This window comes from Amphiura filiformis, chromosome 3 (genome assembly GCF_039555335.1).
Source record: "Amphiura filiformis chromosome 3, Afil_fr2py, whole genome shotgun sequence".
In the NCBI taxonomy this organism is placed as follows: domain Eukaryota; kingdom Metazoa; phylum Echinodermata; class Ophiuroidea; order Amphilepidida; family Amphiuridae; genus Amphiura; species Amphiura filiformis.
Genome location: NC_092630.1, coordinates 70,085,092 through 70,110,635, shown reverse-complemented (window position 1 = coordinate 70,110,635; position 25,544 = coordinate 70,085,092). Strand labels below are relative to the sequence as shown.

General features: G+C 35.6%; 1 protein-coding gene across 1 annotated transcript in view; it reads left to right on the top strand.

Annotated features, from left to right (window-relative positions):
* The window catches only part of LOC140149044 (voltage-dependent calcium channel subunit alpha-2/delta-3-like), a 354,589-nt gene that overhangs the window by 259,760 nt on the left and 69,285 nt on the right, over positions 1 to 25,544 (top strand). The window contains 4 exon segments of the mRNA XM_072171195.1: positions 3,517 to 3,606; positions 20,437 to 20,547; positions 22,295 to 22,423; positions 22,768 to 22,851. Coding sequence (XP_072027296.1) covers positions 3,517 to 3,606; positions 20,437 to 20,547; positions 22,295 to 22,423; positions 22,768 to 22,851 — 414 coding nt within the window.

The following is a 25,544-nucleotide window of genomic DNA, read 5'->3' as shown; positions in this document are numbered from 1 at the left end:
TACTACTTGCCCTGCGCTCTCAGCCATACAAACTTTATCTGTCTACTGGTAATACCTCATGACCTCTTGCCTCCCTACTACTACTTGCCCTACTGCAAACTTTATCTGTCTACTGGTAATACCTCATGACCTCTTGCCTCCCTACTACTACTTGCCCTGCACTCTCAGCCATGCAAACTTTATCTGTCTACTGGTAATACCTCATGACCTCTTGCCTCCCTACTACTACTTGCCCTGCGCCTCAGCCATGCAAACTTTATCTGTCTACTGGTAATACCTCATGAGTGCCCGCCTCCCTACTACTACTTGCCCTGCGCTCTCAGCCATACAAACTTTATCTGTCTACTGGTAATACCTCATGACCTCTTGCCTCCCTACTACTACTTGCCCTGCGCTCTCAGCCATGCAAACTTTATCTGTCTACTGGTAATACCTCATGACCTCTTGCCTCCCTACTACTACTTGCCCTGCGTTCTCAGCCATGCAAACTTTATCTGTCTACTGGTAATACCTCATGACCTCTTGCCTCCCTACTACTACTTGCCCTGCGCTCTCAGCCATGCAAACTTCATCTGTCTACTGGTAATACCTCATGACCTCTTGCCTCCCTACTACTACTTGCCCTGCGTTCTCAGCCATGCAAACTTTATCTGTCTACTGGTAATACCTCATGACCTCTTGCCTCCCTACTACTACTTGCCCTGCGCTCTCAGCCATGCAAACTTTATCTGTCTACTGGTAATACCTCATGAGTGCCCGCCTCCCTACTACTACTTGCCCTGCGCTCTCAGCCATACAAACTTTATCTGTCTACTGGTAATACCTCATGACCTCTTGCCTCCCTACTACTACTTGCCCTGCGCTCTCAGCCATGCAAACTTTATCTGTCTACTGGTAATACCTCATGACCTCTTGCCTCCCTACTACTACTTGCCCTGCGTTCTCAGCCATGCAAACTTTATCTGTCTACTGGTAATACCTCATGACCTCTTGCCTCCCTACTACTACTTGCCCTGCGCTCTCAGCCATGCAAACTTTATCTGTCTACTGGTAATACCTCATGACCTCTTGCCTCCCTACTACTACTTGCCCTGCGTTCTCAGCCATGCAAACTTTATCTGTCTACTGGTAATACCTCATGACCTCTTGCCTCCCTACTACTACTTGCCCTGCGTTCTCAGCCATGCAAACTTTATCTGTCTACTGGTAATACCTCATAAGTGCCCGTAGCATCTTGTTTTTGCTCATGCAGAGAGTGCAACTGTCCAATATCATCCATAACTTTTCTTCCTTCTTTATAATAATTCTTTTCAACCAAAAAGTTCAAGAGTGCAAGTGATGTTGAGATGACATTGTATACATTGCCAAGAAAAATTCATCATCCGTGACATTTTGAGATGGGTACTAACAATTGTGCACAGAGAGCTCAAATCTGTCAACTTCTTTACTGCATAGTTCAGTTATCTATACACTAATTAACTTTCATACTCATGGTGTATTTTCTATGTATTAGAACTCATACTTTAAAATTACAAGTTGATTTCTATATTACAGTAAAGAATATGAAGTGCATTAACTTTGCCTTGGAATTGAGGTTGTTTTGACTCAACCTTGTACACTGACAGTGAGTTTAATCTCTTACCTTCAAATGCAATACATGGCACTGCCTGACACACCTGATTGCAAAACTAAAATCTATTTCTGAATAATCTTCAATAAAGTCTAAAATGATTTTTAAAACTGAATATGAATAACAAGTGTAAGTGTAGAAATCTTGTCTTCTTGATACATAAAGAGAATTTGTTGCAAGAGACAAATTGGTTTTAACACTTTATTATGATCCATAAAGCGTTAACACAATCCCCAGTGGCACTGAGACTTTACATTAAGAGTGTCGCGGAACAACAAACTCCCATCAAATGGTTGTTTTGATTAGAACTCATCCCCCTGAGGATGGACATTTCATAATAACGGTAAGACTGATAATATTTTGAAGTTTTTGCCACTGCCATACAGATAGAAACGTTCCCTTGAGGAGAGATAGCACAGGCGTAAACTAGACATAATGCAGTATCAGAGTAGTTTGTGGAGACGTAATGTAAACAAACAACCATCTTTTTTTCACGAACGAGACATTTTTTTGAACAAGTCATTGTACATTGAGATATATATGTACCTTGCGGATAGCGAAATAGATGTCATGTATGAGAAGAATATCTGGATCAAAATTTTATTTGCTGGTGTTCAGTGTAGAGGTAGCTTATTGAAAGGTTTGCAACCTTTGAAGTGTCAGACTCAGCTGTTGTTTTCATGTCAATATATGAGAATTTTGAAAGCTTTTCAGATGTAGCACTAGGAAAATTGGTTAAGATCTAGAAATTAGGCAGTCAACAAATCCTGACCTATTGAAAAATCTGCTGCCAACAGCAAGCGCTAGTGGCTGCTGCGTCACCATAGTGCCAAATGTCTGGCAAAAGCAAATCTTCTGTGGTCTTGCTCGTTTCTTATATGAATTATGAAAATAAGTACTATACATTTAAAAAACAAGATAGTAACATTAATTTTGTTTTCTGCTACAAAATTGGCATACGTTACATGAAAGCCTTAGGAGAGGCAATACCAATAGTGTTAAACAAAAATGGCAAAAAAAAAAGTTGCCTCAACCTCAACTTCCAGCTTCCCCTGGAAGTCAAAGCGCTATAGACCCATTCAACACCCGCTTGCCCACCTATTGAATATATATATGATGAAAAGAAATTTCTGATACCTTGTTCCTGTTTATAGTATGCTAGCATGGGGACAAGTCTTGACAAATTTTAATTAATCGTGATTAAATCCTGCTTAACCCCAGGGTAGGTCCAAGTCAAGATTTCAACGGTACCAAAGGCTTGAGAAAGGTCAATGCGTATACCGCTAGAGGATTGGGGAGTTATTAAATCACAGACTCGGGAGGATTGCGACTCAAAGAGAAAATATTGATGATGGTGTAACTTGATTAGCTGTAAATAATCCATCCCTACATAAATCATGCTGTTATCCTGGAGAGATGCCTCTATAAATTAGTTTTGTGGTTTTAAAATAAAACGATATAATGTTTATGTTGACCAACATCATTAATAATACAAATTTTATAAACCAACAGTTAAGCACCTTTTAACCTATTTCTTGTTTCCTTTCTACTTTATTCTTTAACCGACATTGTTTTCAGACTTTCCTGTGCTCACTTGCTTTATGGGTCAGGATGTTTTTAAACAAATTCCTGGAGCTTTGCATGTGTCGGTCATTGTCCTGTTTTGTCTTATTTTTTCATTGTATATCGTTTTATTTTTCTGATTAAAATAATTGTTTTGTAATTTCATTTCTTATTGATTTTAATCTGATAGTTAGCTCTTAAATTAATATTGCTTCATGTAAAGGGTACATGGCTCATTAAGCCCTTCCTGTGTTTTCTTAATTTTAAAACATTGTTAATTTCTCTCTTTTTTCTCTTTTTTTAATATTTTTTTATTCCTACAGCTCATACTAGGGGAACTTGATGGGTTCAAACCTGGGGGCATAGCTGATTTCAGCCAGGCTCTCATAGAAGGCTTTACACTACTGAAAAACGTAAGTCTCATCAGATTATAATTATGTTAAATGTATCTATATGTAGTATCTTTGAAATCTGTGTGATGATCAAGATGGATATAAACTGTAAAATCATAGAAATTCTTGTTGCAGGCCTTTTGCACTAAGCATGCATCCTGGTTATTGTTGTGGCATAACCCAACTTTTACAGGGAAGGTAATTGAAGGTAAACACAGGGTCTGAGGGGCATGCATCCATATATGGTGGCACATGCTGCGTACCATTTGTGACATACAACAAGAGCCTAAAGTGGCACCTGGGACAAAATAACTCATTTTTACCTCAGGTGGCTCATGGCCTGCAATGGAAAAAATCTTTAACCTACAAATATTTTAGGGAAAATGTCAATCTTAAAAACAAAAACTTGGTTTAATCTTTAACTGACACATATGTGCAAAGATGATTCTCATTTTATTGTAAAGGCTAAAACCCTTGCTTTCTGAGTCCCTACCCCCTGTACCCCACACCAAGCGCCAAGAGATACTTTGCTGGGTCTGCTTTTATGTATGCATTTCAGTTCACACTTGATTTCAAATGCCTTTATAGTACTTAGTGAACAATAGTTAGTTACGTGATGAAAAGTTGCTGTGATGGTGCAATAAAGTCATATATGTCATCAATAAGTCATATATGCAAGGTTGCTTTGTGTGAACCTTTCAAATTAAATCAAGTACAAGACAAAAAATACAAAATACTCAAATGCTGAAATTGAGTCAGTGGAATTTTAGATTGTGTTTAAGGTGATTGAGTTACCCCAGGAAGTTTTCTGAAGAACTCTTACCCCCAGACTAAACGTCAGACACAATGTTCAGGGGCATAACAATATGTGACATGATCGAGGGGAATGAGTCACATGTCAGCAATTTTCAATTAGATGTTTTTACATCATTTTCCGGCAGTTTATAAATGCTACATTTTGATGCATACCCCATTAAAATTGGACATCTGGTTGCCGAGTTATGAGCAATTTATCAATGGCTGAAAACAATATAAAACAAAAAAAGTTTAACACTTCCTTTGCCAATATCTCAAAATAATAATAGCGACATCCGACTCATTCCCCTTGATCATGTCACATATTAGATGTCAAAAGGCAGCCATAGAATATTATTCACTTATTACGCTCACACTATGATTACCCTTCTCTTTTGGTGCCACAATCTCCGGCCACTCATAGCAAACTCAACACGCTTTGGCCTCTTGAATTATTATTTCTTACATTATTCATAGCTCATATTGGTAATAAGATGGTAAATCAATGTTGAAGTTGATTATTACGCTGTCCATGCATAGCATGGCATGCCTTCAAGGTGTTAGTCATTTGTGGAGGAGGAATGACGCAAAGATATCCCGACAATGGACAATGAAAATGGTCTTACATTTGTCATTGCTGTTTTTGAAAGAATTAATAACCATAGAAGTTTTTATATATATTATTGTAAATGCATTAATATGCAAACCTGCACCACATGACTACAATTATAACAACAGAGAATGAAGGAAATGATGGTGAATGAAAAAGAGAGAACATGGGAGAGCGAGAGAGAGAGAGAGAGAGAGCTGACATGAAACAGTCGATGTGGTAAACAGCAGACAGACAGACAGACAGATTGCAAGGAGAAAAATCAGAATGAAGGACAGAAACAGACAATTGAAGGAAAAAGGAGTATGATATATAGATGCACTAGTCAAGAAAGGCAAGGAAAGATAACTGAAGAGAAGAGTTACACAAGGAGAGAGAGCAAGGGGATGAAATATGAGAGGAAAACGCCCACAATGGTTTGTCCAGCTGACCTGCTCCCAAAATTACTTAAAACAGACAAATGTGTTCAAAGGGGCATGAATTATTCAAATTTTGTGGCTAAAATAGCCCAAAATGAGGTTAATTTTAGTCTGAAACAGGCCTAAAGGAAGTTGCACATGTTTGTGCTCAATCTTAATTGTCAGGGTATTCAGAGTCCTTTTGATATGTCAGTGAAAGGAGAGTGAAGAAGAGAGACAGATTGGCAGTGAAAGAAGTTGGACAGAGCAAGAAAGTAGACATGAGAGAGAAAGAGAGGCGGGGGAGAGGGTGCAAGATCATGTATTGATATTCGCTGTCGTAGTGCACATTAGTAAACATTGGTTACTGGTTTAAGCCTGGGCTCACACACCTGTTCTGAATTTTGATATGCCATAGGCTTTGTATTGTGATCATTTTGATCAGTGGTTCATAACAAAGAAAGCGTCAGCCAGTTGACCTAACAAGGGTCATATTTTAACGTGCACTATGACAGCGAATTGGTTTATTCTCAATTATTACTTTTTTATATACATTCACTTTAAGGGGAGTGGGTTGGCAAGAGCCACACGTTTCCAGTTTTAGCCATTTAACTAAAAAAACTGAAGCATGCTTAATATCAATGCATTTATCTTATAGGAAATGAACCAAAACAGCCAATAATCATCTTTATAATTCCATAGGTCTTGTAAAGTTGTTTTCTTTAAAACTTCCGTGGTCCGGGTACGCGCTGGTGAATTGCGATCGCGTAGAAGTGACAAGGTCGCCTACTACGCCGCGCTACCAAGACCAATGGGTTAGCCGGCTTGTTGTCAAGTGCATTGATCAGCCAATCAGCGTGATTGTTTATTGCTTTTGTGTTTACGCTCGTGTACGCGATACGCACAGGCACGACCACGGAAGTTTAAAGAAAACAACTTTAGTTCTTGAGATAAGGCAAATATTATATATAAACAAAAGTTTTTGGTGGGTTTTTTTCCAGCTCAAGAAAAGTCATTCACATGGGGTGGAAATGACACCTGTTATATCAAGCCTTGTGGTTTCCATTATAGAACCCATACCATTCATCTTGTGTGTCAGCTTTATTGGCCTCAATATTTGATTGCAAGACCTCTAAGTCATGCTCACCTCCAAATCACCTTAATGTGTTAAAAACTGAAACAATTATGACGTTGTACATATTGGATCTTAATAGATGTTTTTGCATTGCATAAAGCAGCCATTTCTATGGTGTGACTATGAAATGGGCGATACTATTTTTTATTATGGTGTAGGACAAAATATGAATTGGTTGAACTTTTTGTGGGACAAGGTATTGTGTGTTTTGCATACCAGACATGAGTTATTAAAGATTTGTTGTCATTGTATGTCTATGTTTTCCTTACACCGGTAAGCGATATTCTGTGCATAACAAACATGAGGCCAACCCAGTCCCAAGTGTCTGGTCATATGAACAATAACACTCACTCTCTGTGCTTGCTGGCAAACATTTACAAAACTCACATACCCAGTGAGGTAGCCATGATTTTTCCAAGGGGCCAAAGGGGTGCTAGGTGACTTTCAGGTAGAACATTAAAATCAGTTCTTTCGGATTGTGATGTTCAACTGGGCAGCGAGTGTGTTAGCGCGAACAGAGGCTCATAGCGCCAACACCGAGGTGCACAGCGCCGAGGTGAGAAGGATAGTGATGTCCAACTGGGCACCGAGCGCAGAGACGCGTAGCACCGATACTAATGCGCGCAGAGGTGAGAAGAGATGCATGGCGCCAATATCAAGGCCGAGTGCCTCAGATTGTGGATATGGTAGTAGCACACTTCATAATATTTGCTTGTGTATTATGGGTAGTGGCAGAGGCTCTATACTAGAGCTACTTTCAGGGTAAGGTCTAAAAATCTTAAATCTCATGGTTGCCAGCATCCAGGAGGGGGACCAAGATGTTCTGGGGAAAGCTGCTTGCCACTTCTGGCTATGCCACTGCACATACCAGATATTCGATATATTAGACAGAGCTAAAACTTTCACTTACATCAAAGTAATTTTGCATTATTCTTGTTTTCCGTATAAAAATAGCAAAATCAGTCTAATATGTGATGTATGTGATAAAACCAAGTGTTTCAGATTTCAGGCAATTGATGTCAAAACAAGTATCCATTTCTTGTGTATGTGCTATTATCCTGGCTGTGATGATTTATGGTGGTTTGTATAGGGTATGCGCTTTTATTTGAAATGTCAATCAACACTACAAATGTTTCTTGCATAAACTTTAGATTCAATATGGGTATACTTTACAGCAAAAGGTAGTGTATATAATGTGCAAATTGATTATTTAGAAACATCAAAATTAGATAGTTTACATTGCCCTCATTTGACCTGCACTTTGAAAGAGGAAAATCTTGAGCAGTATCACATACTTGTGAAGACAGTTTTAAAATGTTTCCAATTTGTAAGAGGGCAATGTTATTGCACTAAGCTAGACATTGAACTCTGCTTGCAGACATTGACAATCCTTATTAGAGACAAATGGTAATTTAGAATGTGGAAAGTGCTTTACCAAATGAATCTATTATAACCTTTTATACACTGCTGCAAAGTTGACCATGTCTATACCTACCCTGTCGCCTCCTCTACGCTTCCGCGGTGAATACACTCAAACCAGGCAGACATGTTACCTTCAATTTGTTGTATTCAAGTGGACTCGAGAAGATAACTTTTGCTTTTAATAGATGAAATAAAGAATGAGAAGATACTTTGTAGAATATGTAATATTCTTATATGGATAGATGATGATAACCACTTGACTAGGTTGAAATAAATCATTCACGTACAGAGTTTGATCAAGTTACCAAATAAATACACATCTCTATATCAACCTAACAGAGAAGCTAGCTCAGTTATGAAGTATGATATCTCTTAAATCAATAACACTGCTTGAAATTTGAAAGAAAAGAAACAAGAACAGATGCCTTTGTCCATTTGATATGTGTAGAGTACTGATAAATATGGTCTGTAGGGAAAATAATATTGCCACTTGCCCTTATCTTAAGCAAATATTTTTGTAGTGTTGGAAGCTTGATGCACTAGGATTGCTTTTTTGTCTTACACAACTTTCTCGGTATAATGAAACAGCTTTTCTGTTTTGTTCTTACATAACTTGTATTTTACATTAGGCAGGATTCAAACTTTATACCTTTTCTGTACCTATCTTATTATAACTTATAAAAGCTTGCATGTATAGATTTTGAGCTAGACATGTAGTATTCCCGGTACATTAAACAAATGAAATGTGGAAGGTTGGATTGGTTTGTGTACACATTGTGCTCAGTCACTAACTTCCTGTATTAACAATCTTGATTATTAAGGATATACTATGAACGTCTGGGCATTGAACTTCAATATACTTTTATGCAGAGTTTGATTTTTAGCATTATGTTGATGAAACCACATCCTTTAAGAAAATATTGACTCCTAAACTGTCTAAAAATAAGATATTTCAAGGCTCTTTTGAAGCCTTATTTGTTTTCTATGAATAAAAGAATATACTGAAAATGCAAATAAATAAATGAATGAATGTATTATTAGATCATTATATGCAGTTTTCAACCTAGTGTGCATGCGATCTTCAGTAGATAGCAAAAATACATCAACATAAAGCTTTTTAACATATCTTCATAACTTGGCATTGGGTATAATATTTATCTTCAGTAGATAGCACAAAATTCTTGTATGGAACCTGAGATAGTTTTTCACCCAGCACTTGATATCTTTATTTTATATCATTGATACAGGTATGAGATTTTTGCTCTTAACAGATGCTTACTACAGTAGATAGCATTAAATATGTGTGTAGACGTCCTCCACATAGCGTTGAATGTGTGAATAAAAGTCCTCTACAGATATGAGCTTGTATTGCACTTAACAGTTGCTATCTTCAGTAGATAGCACTAAATATGTAAATAAATGTCCTCTGCCGATATAGGGTAGTATTGTACTTTTAAGTTAAAACAACTGCTATCTTCAGTAGATAGCTTTTACGATGTAAATAATTGTCCTCCACAAATATGGGGTAGTAATGCACTTAATAACTGCTATCTTCAGTAGATAGCGCTAAATACATAAATAGACATCCTCCACAGATATGGGATAGTTTTGCATCTTCAGTATAATTTTATAGCACCAAATATGAATAGAAGTCTTCCACAGATATGGGGTAGTTTTGCACTTAACAATTGCTATCTTCAGTAGATAGCACTAAGTATATGAATTAAAATCCTCCACAGATATGGGGTAGTAATGCACTTAATAACTGCTATCTTCAGTAAGTAGATAGTGCTAAATACATGAATAGACATCCTCCACAGATATGGGGTAGTTTTGCATTTAATAACTGCTATCTTTCGTATATAGCACTATGTATGTGAATAAAAATCCTCCACAGATATGGGATAATGTTGTACCTAACACACAATATCTTCAGCAGATGGCACTAAATATGTAAATAAATGTCCTCCACAGATAAAGTGCAAAACTACCCCATATCTGTGGAAGACTTCTATTCATGTATTTAGTGCTACCTACTATTAAAACTGCAATACTACCCCCAAATAACTGATATATTCAGTAGATAGCACCACAGATATGGGGTAGTTTTGCACTTATCAATTTCTATCTTCAGTAGATAGCACTAAATATGTGAATAAAAGTCCTCCACAGATATGGGGTAGTTTTGCACTTAATAACTGATGTCTTCAGTAGAGAGCATCAAATGTGAATAGAAGTCTTCCACAGATATGGTGTAATTTTGAACTTAGCAACTGCTTTCTTCAGTAGATAGCATAAAATTACATAAATTTGTAGTTTTGCATACACACTTATATTATAATAAATTTTCATACACTTTTAGATAGCGAGAACTAATCAAAGCAAATGCTAGTAAATTACTAGCCATGCATAATATTGTATAATTGCATGGGCGCATACTCTGTGTTGTACACACAGTTCTTTGGGATACGTTAATTTTTCTTGCGGGTGGATGCATTTATATTTGTTTGCATTTTCCATAATTTTTAGTGACAATTTTTATAAAAAAACAGCAAAAATAACAGGATTTTTTTCTCATGTATGAGATGTTGATGCATCTAATATACACTCCCCATTGATGCAGTGTGTGCATTATTTTGTACAATTTCACTCCCAACAAGTAATACGCATTTATTAACCTACAAATAGAGCACCCAGAATAAAGAAAACAAACAACCGATAACAAATGATGCATACAAATTACATAAAGCAATATTTTCCAATTGATCATTTGCTTTATAATAATTGTTTGTTTTGAAAGCCAGATGGATTTGAAACCACTTAGATTCCAAATCAAATTGACTTCTGTTCAAATTCCTCACAGATTCTTTGAAAAATGAGCTTATCTTTCACTTGTTTCTGTCTGGCATGAAATGTGAAATGTCAACAGGTGAAATTGAGTTCAGGTTTTGCTAATTTTGAGAAAAAGTAGGTTATCTTAAATCTATCATCACCAGCCTTTCAAAAATAAGATGAGCAATTGACTCACTTATTTGGGTGTTTTAAAAACACTCGTAAGATCTTTAGCTGCCCTGTAAATATGAGTCAGATTAAGTGATGATGTTTCTTTTTATTTTTCCGATAATATTCATAATATACCCCTTATAATAGTAAAGAATTTATTCAGCAGGGTGAAATGATGTGATGATTCTGCTTTATAAATATCAGCCTAAAGAACCCTTTTAAATGATTTTTGACTGAAGGAAGCCTTTTTTATGTAATGTCATAAGCATATCAACTGAGTTAGAGGACTAATGTTATTAAATTATGAAGAGTAATATTAGCAGAAATAGAAGCACATGAATATCCCTTCTTGTGTGTGATGTTATTAGTATGATAACAATCATGGGTGCTCTTACTTCTGTACACAAGATGTGTTCATACTGAAATGCAAATTTGATCATAATTTGTATGAATAATTTTGATATCATATTTGATAAAAAATTATCATTACAAGCTTTGACACCAAATAGAATAGGTTATAGATGTGACATTTGAAGAATTGTCTAGAGTTTGCCTTCAGGCAGTAGATGTTGTTGGCCATATCTTGTCGAAATGCCAAAACAGTTTAAATCAGGTAAATAGGAGTAGAATAGAATGGAATCAACTTGTCATGACACAGTTCATCTAGTTCATTGGAACTAGCCACAGGCAGCATTTACAGTGCAAAAAAAAGGTTTCCATTCTTACTGGTATTAGGCGGGACTCATAATATTGTGGATTGATTAATATAGAATAGTGCACACCTTCAGTTTGATGAAGCACCTTTCATATTGTGTGACTACTGTATACTTTGGTGAATTTATACAACTTTGAGACTTTATTGATACATGCGGTAACAAAAAATGAATACTTTGCACCTATTGATGTATAGATTTATATAAGAATAGAGAACATTGTGGTTACAGGTTGATAGGGTCATTAACCCAATAACTTAGTTATAAACCCTAATCCTACCCTAACCCTAAATTTCACCCTAGCTGTGACCTATAACCGAAGCAGATCAAAAAGACCCTTTGGTTAAAAACCTACAGTGGAAGTAGGAATGGCTAAATTGCGATCACAACTGAGAATTTTTTGATCCGAGGCCACTCACACCCCGTTTCCTTTGCTGCCTCTTCTCATCTTAATTCCCTTACATCATTTCATATTCTTGCCAAGGATGAGGTAAGATGTAAGTAGAGTATTGAAGGTGACAGAAGTTCATGTTTCACACCTCGACAAGTTAGGTTATACCGTAAAAACTCGATAGTTAGCATATGTGCTTACTATCGAGCGCTTTTAAAACATGAAATTGTAGCAAAGTGCGGCGTTCTACCAACTGAACTAATGGGGTTGAGACACAAAATTGCAGGTTTACTTGTTCGTATATAACCATGTGTATCAATGATTTGCTCAAAACCCTTCACACTTTTGTGGATGGGGCACTTAATATTTGCATGTTTTAAAAGCGCTCGATAGTAAGCACATATGCTAACTATCGAGTTTTTATGGTACATTGTAACTAATAGCACTTGAATAGAAGAATATTAAGCCATGATATAAAGTGCCATATTACTTTCTTAAAAATAAAAATACCTGAAATCAACCATGATGCAATTACATAAGATCGTGTACTTTATAAGCCACTGACTAGTATGCCCCAAGACATGCCTCATAACCATCTAGCATGATTCAGAGATGCATCTCTAGCACAGGACCAGTACCCCAATAAACTTACACCTGGATTAACCATTACAACCAGGATCAGCATCCAGATTTTTGTATAGGTAACACAAGACAAGAGTATAAGCAGCAATTATTTCATGGTGCATTGACGTGTCGCAGAGTCTAACACCTTATCAATTGTAGAGCTACCTCAAGTATCGTAAAGTTTCACTAATTTAAACATTTCTTACATCTTAGTTTTCTCCATCAAATTGATCAAAATAACTTACAATATATCAAAATTCTCACTACAGTGATACTAGTTGATAGAATAATACACATTTATCAGGGAAACCAACCACTGTTTTCGATTACTCATTATGCATACCATGCAAGGTTCAAGCGTACCTGAACATGCTTTAGGCATGCCCTACACATACTCCTCAAGGTAGGCAACATGAGCCTTACAAAACTAATATTACCCTACTATAAAGCAACCCTCACAAAAACACGAACCCATCTAGATCCCTATGTTTACTGATTCACACACAAAGAACTTGCTTTTCACCTGTATTCTGCTGTGCAGCATCTTACCCGTAGAGAGCATGTTAAAAGGAATTCAAATTACAGACTTGGGCATGAGAGAGAAATCGTGAGCACCTTTGAGTCGCTGATGAAGGAGCTAAAAAGTGTTCTGGGCTAATTCTCAAAAGGACAGATTGAGAATGTTAAGTACTTTATCAGCAGCCTGCAGTCATCATGTCTTCTGTAAATATCGTCACTTAAAAGGGGCTTTCACACTTGTCTTTAAGTTGAGGCCAGGTTTCCGTCACATACCCAACACATGCATGTAAAAATGGGATGTGTTCACTTGATTAAGCATAGTCACGCATTTAGCTAAGCATCTAGCAGCAAGTAATCATGGTAATTAGCATCATTACCAGACGGTTCATGCTATTCATTATTTGTTCTTCACACTCATGTCTCCTTTTCCCTCTTATAATCAAGCATTAAACACATTTCTAATACAGTCATCAATACCCTCATCCATCAAAGTTTTCAACTACTTTGCATTCCTAAAACTGTGAAAGTTAGTCTAATGGAAGTAAATCATTAGTTTCCAATTTTCCTTGAATAACATGCAATTTTCCTTTTAACAGATTTGGAGTACCTGTGCCTAACCTAACAGTCAATTCCCTCGTACCCTTCTCATGATTTTAACAGTGTCCAGTTAACAGGGGTAGTGTATAGGCTTAAACAATGAAACATTTAGCATACCCTGGTATTTAGTTGGAAACTAGTGATTAACTTATATTAGCCTAATATCTTGATTCATTAGGATCTCAAATATCAGCACACAGTTCTTTAACAATTAGTAAGTTTTTAGCTGGTTTGCCGTCAGGCAAGTTTAGATTTCATCAGGAGTAGCTCTGGCTTCAGGACAATGTATGAGACATGTAGGGTGTGCCTTGCCTAGTGATGTCTCTGAAAAGAGCTGTTCACTGTTCTTTTACCCCAATATGTTTGCACGTTCATAAAATGACTTTTGAATAAACTTGATATAAAACATCATACTTTATAGATTAAGGTCAAATATTGACCTATGATAGTTTTAATGAACTATGCCATCATAAATGAGACTGTTGTAGCTTATTAAATGTTAGAATAGAGTAAGGGTATAAGATGCATCTTGCAGTCTAGAGCAGTGGCAATGAACTACACTAGCTACACAGTCTTTCTGCCCACAGCACCTTAGTTATGATCTAACATAAGCAGCTGCAAAATTGAATTTATTGCATAATATGATTTACCTTGGCCTTCAAATAAAAATGTTGGTTCTCATTATGAATCTGCATGACCAAATAATAGTTGGGTTGCTTTGTTGTCACACCATGTCCCCGCAAGGATCAACCAATAGTTATGTTACATAGCATAGGTACGTGTAACCTGTGTAACCCTGTAACAATAAAGGAAAATGTGCAAAGGAAAATGTCTTGCATTGAGACACACGGCATAGACAGTAACCCTAGAATGTTGAGTGAAAAGAGTTGTATGGTTAAATTTGCTGAGCAATTTGATACAGAGGTTGGGACAAAATATATATTAGGGTTGCTATTATTTGGCCAAGAGTAAAAAGAAATGTATATATACATGGAAGCTAGTTATAATAGATTTACAAATCCACCAAATGTAAGAGGTATTTTGCGTCATACACTGCTCACAAAAACAATTGCTACATTTGAAAGACCCGTACATAATTTAAAATGTGTTGAGTAAATCAATATATTTGCTGGAATGTCAATTTTGCATGCATTTTTGCCCCTCTTTGGTTGTGTTACACTCTATTTGAATGCCTATAATGCCTGTAACGGGTCCAAAAAGTCAAATGCGAAATGTGTTGGTTTTTTTAATCCATGTCTTGAAATGGAAAAAAAATCCCTTTTCACTGCAAATTGGAATGGAAATTTACAGTGGGTTTTCGGACACACACACAAAAAAAATCATATTTCTTCATATTCAAGAATATTTATGACCCCCTTTCACCCTGCAGTAGTTTTTCACTATGCTCATTTGTTGTGTAATGTGTAAATGTTTACTCCAGTAGTGTTTTATATTATTTTTTTTGCGATTTTTCTGGATTTTTTTTCTTCGTAAGTGAAAAAAAAATTCAAATGCGCACAATAAGCCGTCAAAAACAAAATGTGCGCGCGCTACAATGTACAGGAAACAAACTTGTTGTTTTTTTGCCTAACCCTGCTCAAAGAGAACAGGTGTCAACATTGACACAATACTTACTTCAATTATGACGATGTCGCTTTCAAGTGTTACAATACTTTATGAACAGTTGAAGAAGAATTAAAATTGGGTCATCCAGGGGATCAAATGATTTTAAAAACATTCAATAACATTTTGGAAAACTTGCTGCATAGAAGCTTTTAATATTATTATATAATCAATTGTTAACATTTTTTTCCCAAAAATGCTTGCCAAAAATATTTTCCAATAACATTTTGACAACTTTTTAAAAATGTTATTGGGCTGTGTTTTTTTCATATAAAAAGTTTTATAAACATTTTTGTGACCATTTGATAACCTGACATTTAAATGTTATTAAAACATTTGACCAAACCAAGATGTGTTTATATCACGCTTTAAAAATACTGTGTTTGCTCAGATGACAGTAAAGACTCAATTGAGTCTCTGCACACATTAATTGACTCATCTATTTTCAAAACACCTTCATTTGGCTATAAAAGGTTGCCAAGTTTTGCCTCAAGAAAAGTTGAAATCCAAATTGTGATAACACAGCTGTTTCTGATGGAGGCATAATCGAATCATTCAATATGGCCGCTACATCTCTTTTTTATTTTTATTGTGATTATTCCATTTCCACTGGCAGAGAAATGGTGATGAATTAATTGGATATTAGATATCAGTTTGCTGTGTCCTCAGGATTCTATTTTGCATTAAAGTGAGATATTGATTAGGTGTATAGTAGTGAAATGAGGTTAAAGGTAGCTAGATATAGATAGAAACTAGTAACTAAGGTATAATGATAGATGAGGCAAATTGTCTACTTCTTTAATGAATCAGATGATGCTTAGAGGGTACATCAGCCCCAAGATGTTTTTACAAAATCATGCATAATGAGCCAAATTTTGACAAATATTTGTGACAAAGAAAAATCTGTGTCATGCAAATGCAGGCAGGTGTAATGATTTCACTAAACTTACACACACGTTTCTTTATCCTTCAAATCTTGATGCAGTCATTAAGGTAATAATGTAATGCACAAAATTGTATGTACTGATGATGTGGAAAGAGCAAGATACCATTAAACAGGACAAAGGTTTCTTAGAAAAATGTTCAGAATTAACCAAGACACCTAAAACATACAATTTATTCTTTCTCTGGAGCTAGCCAAGGAAGAAAAAGTTTCAACATTGACCTGGATTTGAATATGGTACCACTGGTTACCATAGCTCTTACCATCTGAGCTGCCAAGGAAGCTAGTGGCATTTAAGCTTAATAGTATATTTTATAAACCCAACATTCCAAATTGTAAATCACAATACCTACAAGATGAATGGTTCGGCCAATTTTGAAAATCACAAGTAGTCAGGAAACGGGTAACTTTGTTTTACGTTCAAATGAGACCAACATTTACTTGAAAATCACCTTTTGTCAGGAGTCAGGCAATGTTGTTTTGCATTCACACATATCTAGCGGTGGCTGAGTCATGTCCTTGTTAGGTTGCGACAATGTGTGATTTATAAACCTCTCCATTATGAAAACACTTACATGGTGTACATCATGCCTTCCCTTGTAGTAATTGTGTCTAAAAGCAGTCGCTTTTAGAGCATAAAGTGGTTAAATGGCAACCAAAATTATATTACCGTGGTCTAGTTGATCACCACTTTTTTATGTAAAAGGAGTACAATAAACCTGACCACTACTGTATAAACTAGATCTGTCAATCTAGGATTATAGAGTGTTTGGTAAAAGAGGTCCTAATGTTTAAATCAAAATCATGAGGACCTAATGTGTTGAATCCTTTTAACTAGGCAAGCTACATATTATCATTGATGAATAAACTGCTTGGGAAAGATACTGATGAGTTTATACCAAAGAGGATAAAATACAGGACATTCCACATTCTGTATACCTTTGGGCATAACAACATTGGAAGTATTCCACATTGGATTGTCATGCATGAGGAGCACAATAGAGTACCTGCTAAGGTTTGAAATCAAACCAGAATTGGCATTTCCAGTAGATCATCAAGTGTGTTTAAAGTAAATGTACTGAGTTTTGAGCTTATCATTTAAGATCAGTTCTAATTTATATACCACAACTAGTGCTGTTTATAGTGAATCACTGCACATAATACTGTGTTGAATGACTTTCATGGTGTACAGAGGTAATAACAGAAATATGTACCACTTCCAGCAATAGTGTCCTACATTTATCCTCGCATGTTTATAGTGCACCAATATTATTCTATGTAGATGGATATCGCTGTATGGTACATTCCTGATGCGGAAAGTGTTTATAGTGATGAGATTCTGGATAATTTCTCTCCGGGCAGAATTTTTATGTCAAAGTACCATACATCTGCTCCCACTATAAACACATTTATGCTGGTTGATGGACTAAAGATTCTGAGAATCTTTACATCATTTACTGGTAGCCCATCTGTCAATTAAGTTCTTTTCTGTTCAAACGTAGCTGGCATATGAGAAAATATGAAACATTGTATACAACTATATATAAATTGTGAAACGAAAGTAGATTTGGAAGAATTTACACATTTTCTTAGAATCCATTTTGATTGGGACACATTATAGATCAACTGCAGCATGCAGGAAGTTGAGTTTGTCGTGATTCATTTGTTGCTAACTCTCTGCTTACCTATGTATCTGTGTCAATGTGATATACCGTAATGTATTTTATCTGTGTGCTACCTGTAGAAGCAATAAAGACTTGTATAAATGGATTATCTGATGTTTCACTTAACACAAGTCAATTGAGGCCGTAGGTGGTCATCTTGTCTGGTTAAGGCAGGAAACTTGTTTCTGCAGTAACTGTCTTTCTTATGTTAACTTTGAATCAGAGTTGATGATGGCAAGTGTGCAGGTATTATGTATTCTTAGTTAACCCAGTCAATCCTAACAAACAATCTCCAAGACCACTGACTATTGGTTAAACAACTTATTGCCATACATGTGATCTGGGAGTGGTCTTACAAATCATAAAATGATAGTAAGATAAAAGGACAAGGTGTATTTTTGTGACAATAGATGTTTCAAAAGCACATGATGTCCATCAATTGATTGTTGATGGCAGAATTTGTAAAGAATCTGTGTTAACATTGGTGAGATGCGGACTGAATCAGTAGCCTATATATATCTTCTCTTGAATGACATTTTAAGCACCCAAATAGGATATGACCAATTCCCTATTACACTATTTTTTAATATTGGCCAAATTGGTGTGCCCAATATTTCCATATTCAGTATTCTCACAAAGTGAATTGACATTAACATTCAAAAGTAAAAAGTTGAAGCCTCACAATGACAAACTCTCAACATATACATCTTTCTCTGCACCTGCCCTTCTATGTACCTGATTGTCATTCTCTGCAACTGCCCTTCTGTGTACCTGATTGTCACACTTATTTGAGTGGTAATCAATACCAAGTTGATGACCTGTGTACCTTTACATCTGGGCCTGAAGGAGGCCATGGCATCTGGTACCCTTTGGCATTGCCTTGGTGCCCCTCTTCAGTATACAGTGCTTTTGTACTGGCCTTGAAAAATGAATTTTTAGGCCTGATCAAACTGAAGTAATGAGAGAAAACATACCAGCTGAGCATGTCAATCTTTTTATATTTAGCCTGGTGGTATTTATTTGTCAGTGTTGAAATGATAGATGTGCCATTATGGAGTAAATTGTGTGAGAACAGAAAACTTGTTACTGTCAGAGTTTTTATTTGGATATAGAGGACAATAACGTTCACTAAGTGATTGGATCTCTGTGTTTTTATCACATTAATTTTTAAATGATTTGGATTGTATTTTACTTGAAAAGATGAGGTAAAAAATAATATCTTTGTATCTCATGGGACTAATGTAGTCACAAGGTCAGATAGTAAAAAGGTTGTGTTATAATGGCTTAAAAGCTTATATTTATGTCATCATACCATTAATACCCTAATGTCTTAATACATACCGCGGCATTTACAAGGAAAGCTGATACGTAATACAGATATGGCTATGGATATGCGATTTTCATCTGTTTTCTATAGCCCCGGGGCATGTGATATGGTCAAAGTGGTCTTGAATCACCTTCAGCATTAAACGTAATTGGTCATTAAAAGTAATGGATCTTCTGCAAACTAATAAGTACATTGTATAGATGACTGAAAGCCAGCTTAATCGGCAGGACCAATAGACTGGTACTTAATATACTCTGTGTGTGCTAATAGATGCCAGTTCCTGCAGGTTGGTATTGAGGAAATGATCCTGCTTTCAATTCTTGGCGATTCTTTGATAACATGTGTACATGTATTAAGCACCAAGACATGTTTGATATTATATACTTCATTAATATATTCTTGTTCATTGATTGGTTAAAAGTGGATCACATGACCAAAAATAGTTCTACCATCAGTACTCTTATCCGTAAATAGTACCTCTAAGCCGTAAATAGTATTTTCAATGTCCCGGATGAGCCGTAAATAGTACCCCCAAGCCGTAAATAGTACTTTTGACCATGCCTTCCGCGTGCGCGCATTCGATGCGACGGAACAGTTCACGCACGCGAAACTGCCATAGCGCCATTTAAGCGCTGCTGTAATTGGTTAGCCCGATTTTCGGGCTATTCGATTTTTTGAAGGGTAGGTTGTGCTTAAATTGGTCGTGCTGTTCACTCAGGATAGAAGCGGGAGAGTCAAAACGTCAAATAATTTTCTTTTAACAAATCAATGAACAAAGAACATATTAATGAAGTATATAAACAAATATATACTGCCTTTATTCGAAGTTCTGGTTAAAACTATGGTCCCTCGTTGAGATCAATTAATACTATTTTCCTTCGGCTGCGCCTCAGGAAAATAGTACTATTGATCTCACCTCGGGCCCATAGTTTTAACCAGAACCTCTCATGGCAGTATATTTGTATATTATAATAGAATCTCATCAATGTATGTACATGTGGGCACAACTCTACACAGGTGCTGTTTGTAATGTTTTGATTTGAAAGAGACTCGTTTTGATGAACATTTGAATCTTATTCTTTTTCAGTTTAATAAGACTGATCGTGGAGCAAACTGCAACCAGGCAATAATGGTGATCACAGATGGAGCAACAGTATACCACAAGGAAGTATTTGATGAATATAACAAGGAAAAGAAGGTGAGCAAATAGAAACAAATTAGTTCCATCGATGCTTAGTCGATCCTTATTATTTATGAAATCAATTGACTATTGTTAATCTTAGTATATATTGATATTGACCAGTTGTTAGTTCATTAATAACAAGCATCGAAGCAGCATCGACAGTCGATCCAAAGATTGAATAAATTTGGTTCTAGTGCCTAAGAGATCTGCATGGCCAGACTCACAATTAAATTTGGTATCAACTTGCTGAATGATCAAGATTAGACTAATTATAAGGCTCACAACTTGGCCCACATCATTTTAAATTTGCCCAGATATGTTTAATATTTTTTGTGAAATGCAAGATAATTCAAATTTTGTTTAAAGAATGCACTGCAGTGAGATATAAAGTTAAAAAGATTATTGTTCTCTCTCTGTTTTTTTGTTTTTTAAAAGCCTGCCTTTCCAAATGCACAGTAAATGACCAGACTTTATCCTACACTAAGCCAAAAAAGAAACTTATAATTTTTTCACAAAGTCATATCTTAAAATCCTGTCCATCAAAATGAACCAAAATTACATACAGGATTACTTCAATACTCTACTCTAAATACATGTCAGTAACCAAGCAGTTGTCCAACTGACACAACAGCAAAATGCACTGACATAGAACAGCTTTCTGGACCACATTCACAGTCCAATAATTGGCACCCAGCACAAGAAATCAAAGAAATCAGTTGTGACCAAATCAGCCTTTTGGCAAGGTTTATTTTTGAACACATAACAGCAGAATGCAATCCTGTTACAATAGCGAGGCTAGGATCAACACAACCAAAGTCACAAGGAATATTTTGGTGGAGTAGTTTGGCAAAATATTTTGTATAAAACCTTTGTATTGTCACTTTAAATTCCTACAGATCCTAGGAAAGCAAGCAGTCTGAGGCACATAGATTTAGGTTTGATAGATAGTAATCCTTAAATTATGTCTAGACCATTCAATCTTAAACTCATATTGGATCAGATTATTAATCACAAATTGAAGTTGTGTGTCAAGTAGAAGGAGATTCAACATGCAACAAACCATTTATATAGAGCATTGATTGATTTCTATTTGTAATAACAAATCTTTCATATCTAAGGGCTGATACATATTCCATATATGATATTAAAAATGTGATGCAAATTTGATTGATTTTTTTATTACAGTAACAATATTCTTAAATTTATCTTTCATATCTAAGGGCTGATTCATATTCCATATATGATGTGAAAAATTTAGTGCAAATTTTAAATCAATTAATCAAAAATCAATTATAGTTTACATTGAATATCTGGTGGAATATATTGTAAATATTTTATGTCAACAAACATTTATTTAGAAGTTTAGAAATTAAATAACGAGTACTTGTTGCATCAAATATTAAACGTCAAATAAAAAGTATGAACTGGGCCTAAGATGATGCCTGACAAAGAACAAGGAAAAAAAGGCCTTTGCCTACTATCAAGTGAACAATTTTACTGTCAGCCTTTGGTGTGTACACAGTATATAATATGTTACTACTTGGACATTTAAATATCAATGATTCTTACAAATCTGTCTTTGATTGTTATTGTTTTTTAAAAAGATTTTATGGTCATTAAGGGTAATTATCTCAAAAACATGAATTTATTAGTTAGAACCTTGCAATTCTCAGTCCACACCATTTCAATGTGGATGACAATTTATGTGTAAGAATGTTTGTGTTTAATGGTAGCCCTCATTTTATTGTTAATCCCAACACAGGTGCGAATATTTACCTATCTCATTGGCCGAGAAATTGCAGATTCTGGCGTCGTTCGGAGGATGGCGTGTGACAATAAAGGATACTACACACAAATAGCAACAATAGCAGATGTGGAGGAGAATGCAGTGGTAAGATAGATGAACAGGGATATATTTCCAGAAAACTGAAATGTAGCTAAAATGAGGTTATCCCCTTTGCATCCCCCTCTCTGTGCATCTCCTCCCTGTGCATGCCAAATGTCTTCTAGGGGGGAGGACAGGGAATAAAATCATAATACAGACATATATGTCAACATTTTATAAAGCCCCTTTTTATTTAAGGGATTCAAGGCACTGGAAAACTGGGGGAGGGGACTATGGTCACTCAAGAAATACAATGTGCATGAAAAAACAGTCCTACTTATTGTATCAATTTTAAGCTCTGTTGAAAACCGTATCTGATAATATTAATCTCATCACTTTTTATTTTTCAGAAATACATCCATGTACTGAGCCGCCCCATGGTGATTCAGCAGGACCACAATACAGTATGGACCAATGTTTACATGGATACAGCGGTAATGAATGAGGTTCAATATCGTTTACAGTTTTCACACACACACTGAGCATTACATTGTGGCGCACACTCAACACCATTCAAGAACTTACTTACTTACGGTAGGCCCTTTCCAGGGGCATTTGTTTCATTTCAATATAGGATTTACACGAAGGGTGAAGGTTAAAACCAAGTTAAGTGAATGCTGTATAGGGAGCTGGACAGTCGGGATGCACTCAGAAGTTAAACATAAATTTTGGTTATTTTTTTTTATTTTTGTGCATGTGAAATTCAATCAAATTGTTAATTTCTTTATTTTTTTACAAAAATATATTTTTATGGGATTATCAATGTTTATTTTTATTATTTTTGTTTTTAAATGTTTATTTATTTTTCTTAATTTTATGTTTATTTGCATGCTTATCTGCTTCATTAAATGCATGGTTAATAAGCAGAATATACAAATTACATACAAGCAAAAACAAAACAAAAAAGGCCATAAAATTATCTATTAAAATGCATGAGGGCAGAAATTTGCGGGGATAATATTTACCACATGATGATATTATCTATATGTATTTTTGCATGAGTCAACCATATAGGAACTCTTCTCTATGCATTTTATGTCAAGTGAACAATTTTATAATTTTTTTAAAATCCAACTAATCGCTTTTGTTAGGTAATAACCAATCCTTTCAAAATTTTGATTGGTGGTTTCCAGACAATTGTAGTGGCATATGGGGTCAATGGAATAGGACCTATTTGATAAAAATAAAAAAACATAAAAAATGTACTTTAATTTATATCAAAATAGAAAATGATGGTTATTATTTAGGAAGAATGCTGCACCAAAGTGATGAAAATATTACATTTTTTACAATGTGGAAAAAATCGAAGATTATTTTTAACACTTTAACAAATACTAATTACTATTTCACTTTCGTCTTTTGTGATTAATTTTAATTATTAAATCCATGTCTTTACATGTTATTATTGAAATGAGTCTTAAACTCCTGAAAACAATATATTTAAAAAATCGATATAATGTTTTAAACTAATATTGATGTAAAATTGGACAGATTTTGTTATAATTATGACTATAGTCTATATATCCACCTCAAGTCACCGGCACTAGCTTTGAAGTTCAGCATGTGCTGCGTTGGCTTAACATGGTTTCTTGCGTGTACATATGCAGCATGTTGATCGTGCACGTATAAGTGTACACGCACCAAGTAACGCTAAGCTAACACAGAACATGCTGAACTTCAAAGCTAGTGCCGGCGACTCAAGGTAGATATACAGACTATATATTGTTTTCATGCTGTCTTCTTTGTGTACAGAAACCACACAGGTGTTTGGTTGGACACATTTATTTGTGGGTCTTTGTTACTCTGTGTGCCACTATGATTGTCCTGTTGTAAACCACCAAACTATTTCAGTTTTAGTAGTCTGTTTATGTGTACCTCTATATGCCACAATATAATGCACAGCTGCTGTGTGCTGTGTCAAATCACTCTCCTCTCCCTTATTAACCAAAAACAAACTTACTAACATTCAATGTAAATCCTCAGTGGAATCACTTGACTAACATTCGCCATTTTGTCTCTCGATATATATCCATTCTAACAACTACTAACAACACACTCACTACCATGTCATAAGCCAAGTCATCATTCGTAAGTCTACCAATTACCACCATATAGTTGTGTACAACATAAGATGATCCATGGTACAATATGGTACCAGGCTTTGGTATGCTGTGAGATTCTGGTTGTGGGTCATCTTACGCTGAACGAACTATGTATCTGCCACCTTCATTATTTGAAGCCACTCAGTGCAAGACCGAACATCTCTCAACCATTGTCACCCATTAACTTTTGCTGCAATTCCGTGTCACACCGCTGCCTACTCAGCCGCCGCCAACGCTATATTTCTATTTAAAAAAGAAGAAAAATTTAGCATCAACCTTTTGCTAGTTTCTGTTGTCTTTTCTTTTACTGTCAACCATGAGATAAGACAAATATTGGTGTGTAGCGCAGGAGCTGTCTTGGTGAGACAATGAGTTTAGATTGTACAGGTAATAAAGAATTGATTTGGTGTCAAAATGGGTAAGTACAAGAGAACTTGATTACTTGCAAAGATGATGAGCTGACAAAAATAAGTCTGAGATGAAAACTGGAGGATAAGCGTAAGTAGCATTAGTTGAAACTAATTTAAAATCATAGGAAGACAAGGTAGGGGTTTGATTTAGTTGTTTGTTTTAGTTTGTTTGATAGGCAAGACTATCATGGATATTATAGACTGTTGATTTGAGTTGTTTTGTAGCACTGGTGTTTGGAATGTGAAAGCAAAATAAGTTGTAGGATGTGATTGATTGTGACACCGAGATGGATGATTAGTGCTGTCAGAGAACAAGTAAGTTAGACTGACCAACCATCAGTTGAGCCAAGCTTGATGACTGTTTGTTCAGTGAAGACAACTTTCTGGTTTGCATTTATTTTCTATGCATCATGTGCTGTCCATAGAGGACATTTTTGTTTGTTTGTTTGTTTGTTTGTCTGTATTTATTTGTTTGTTTATTTGTTCTGTTCATTGACTCGGATTATCCTTCCAAAAGATGTATGATCCTGATACCAATTGTAGAAAGTTTGATGTGATTTGGGAACATTAATTTTGATCTTTTCGTTTTGAAACTATGATGTCAGATCAATATGT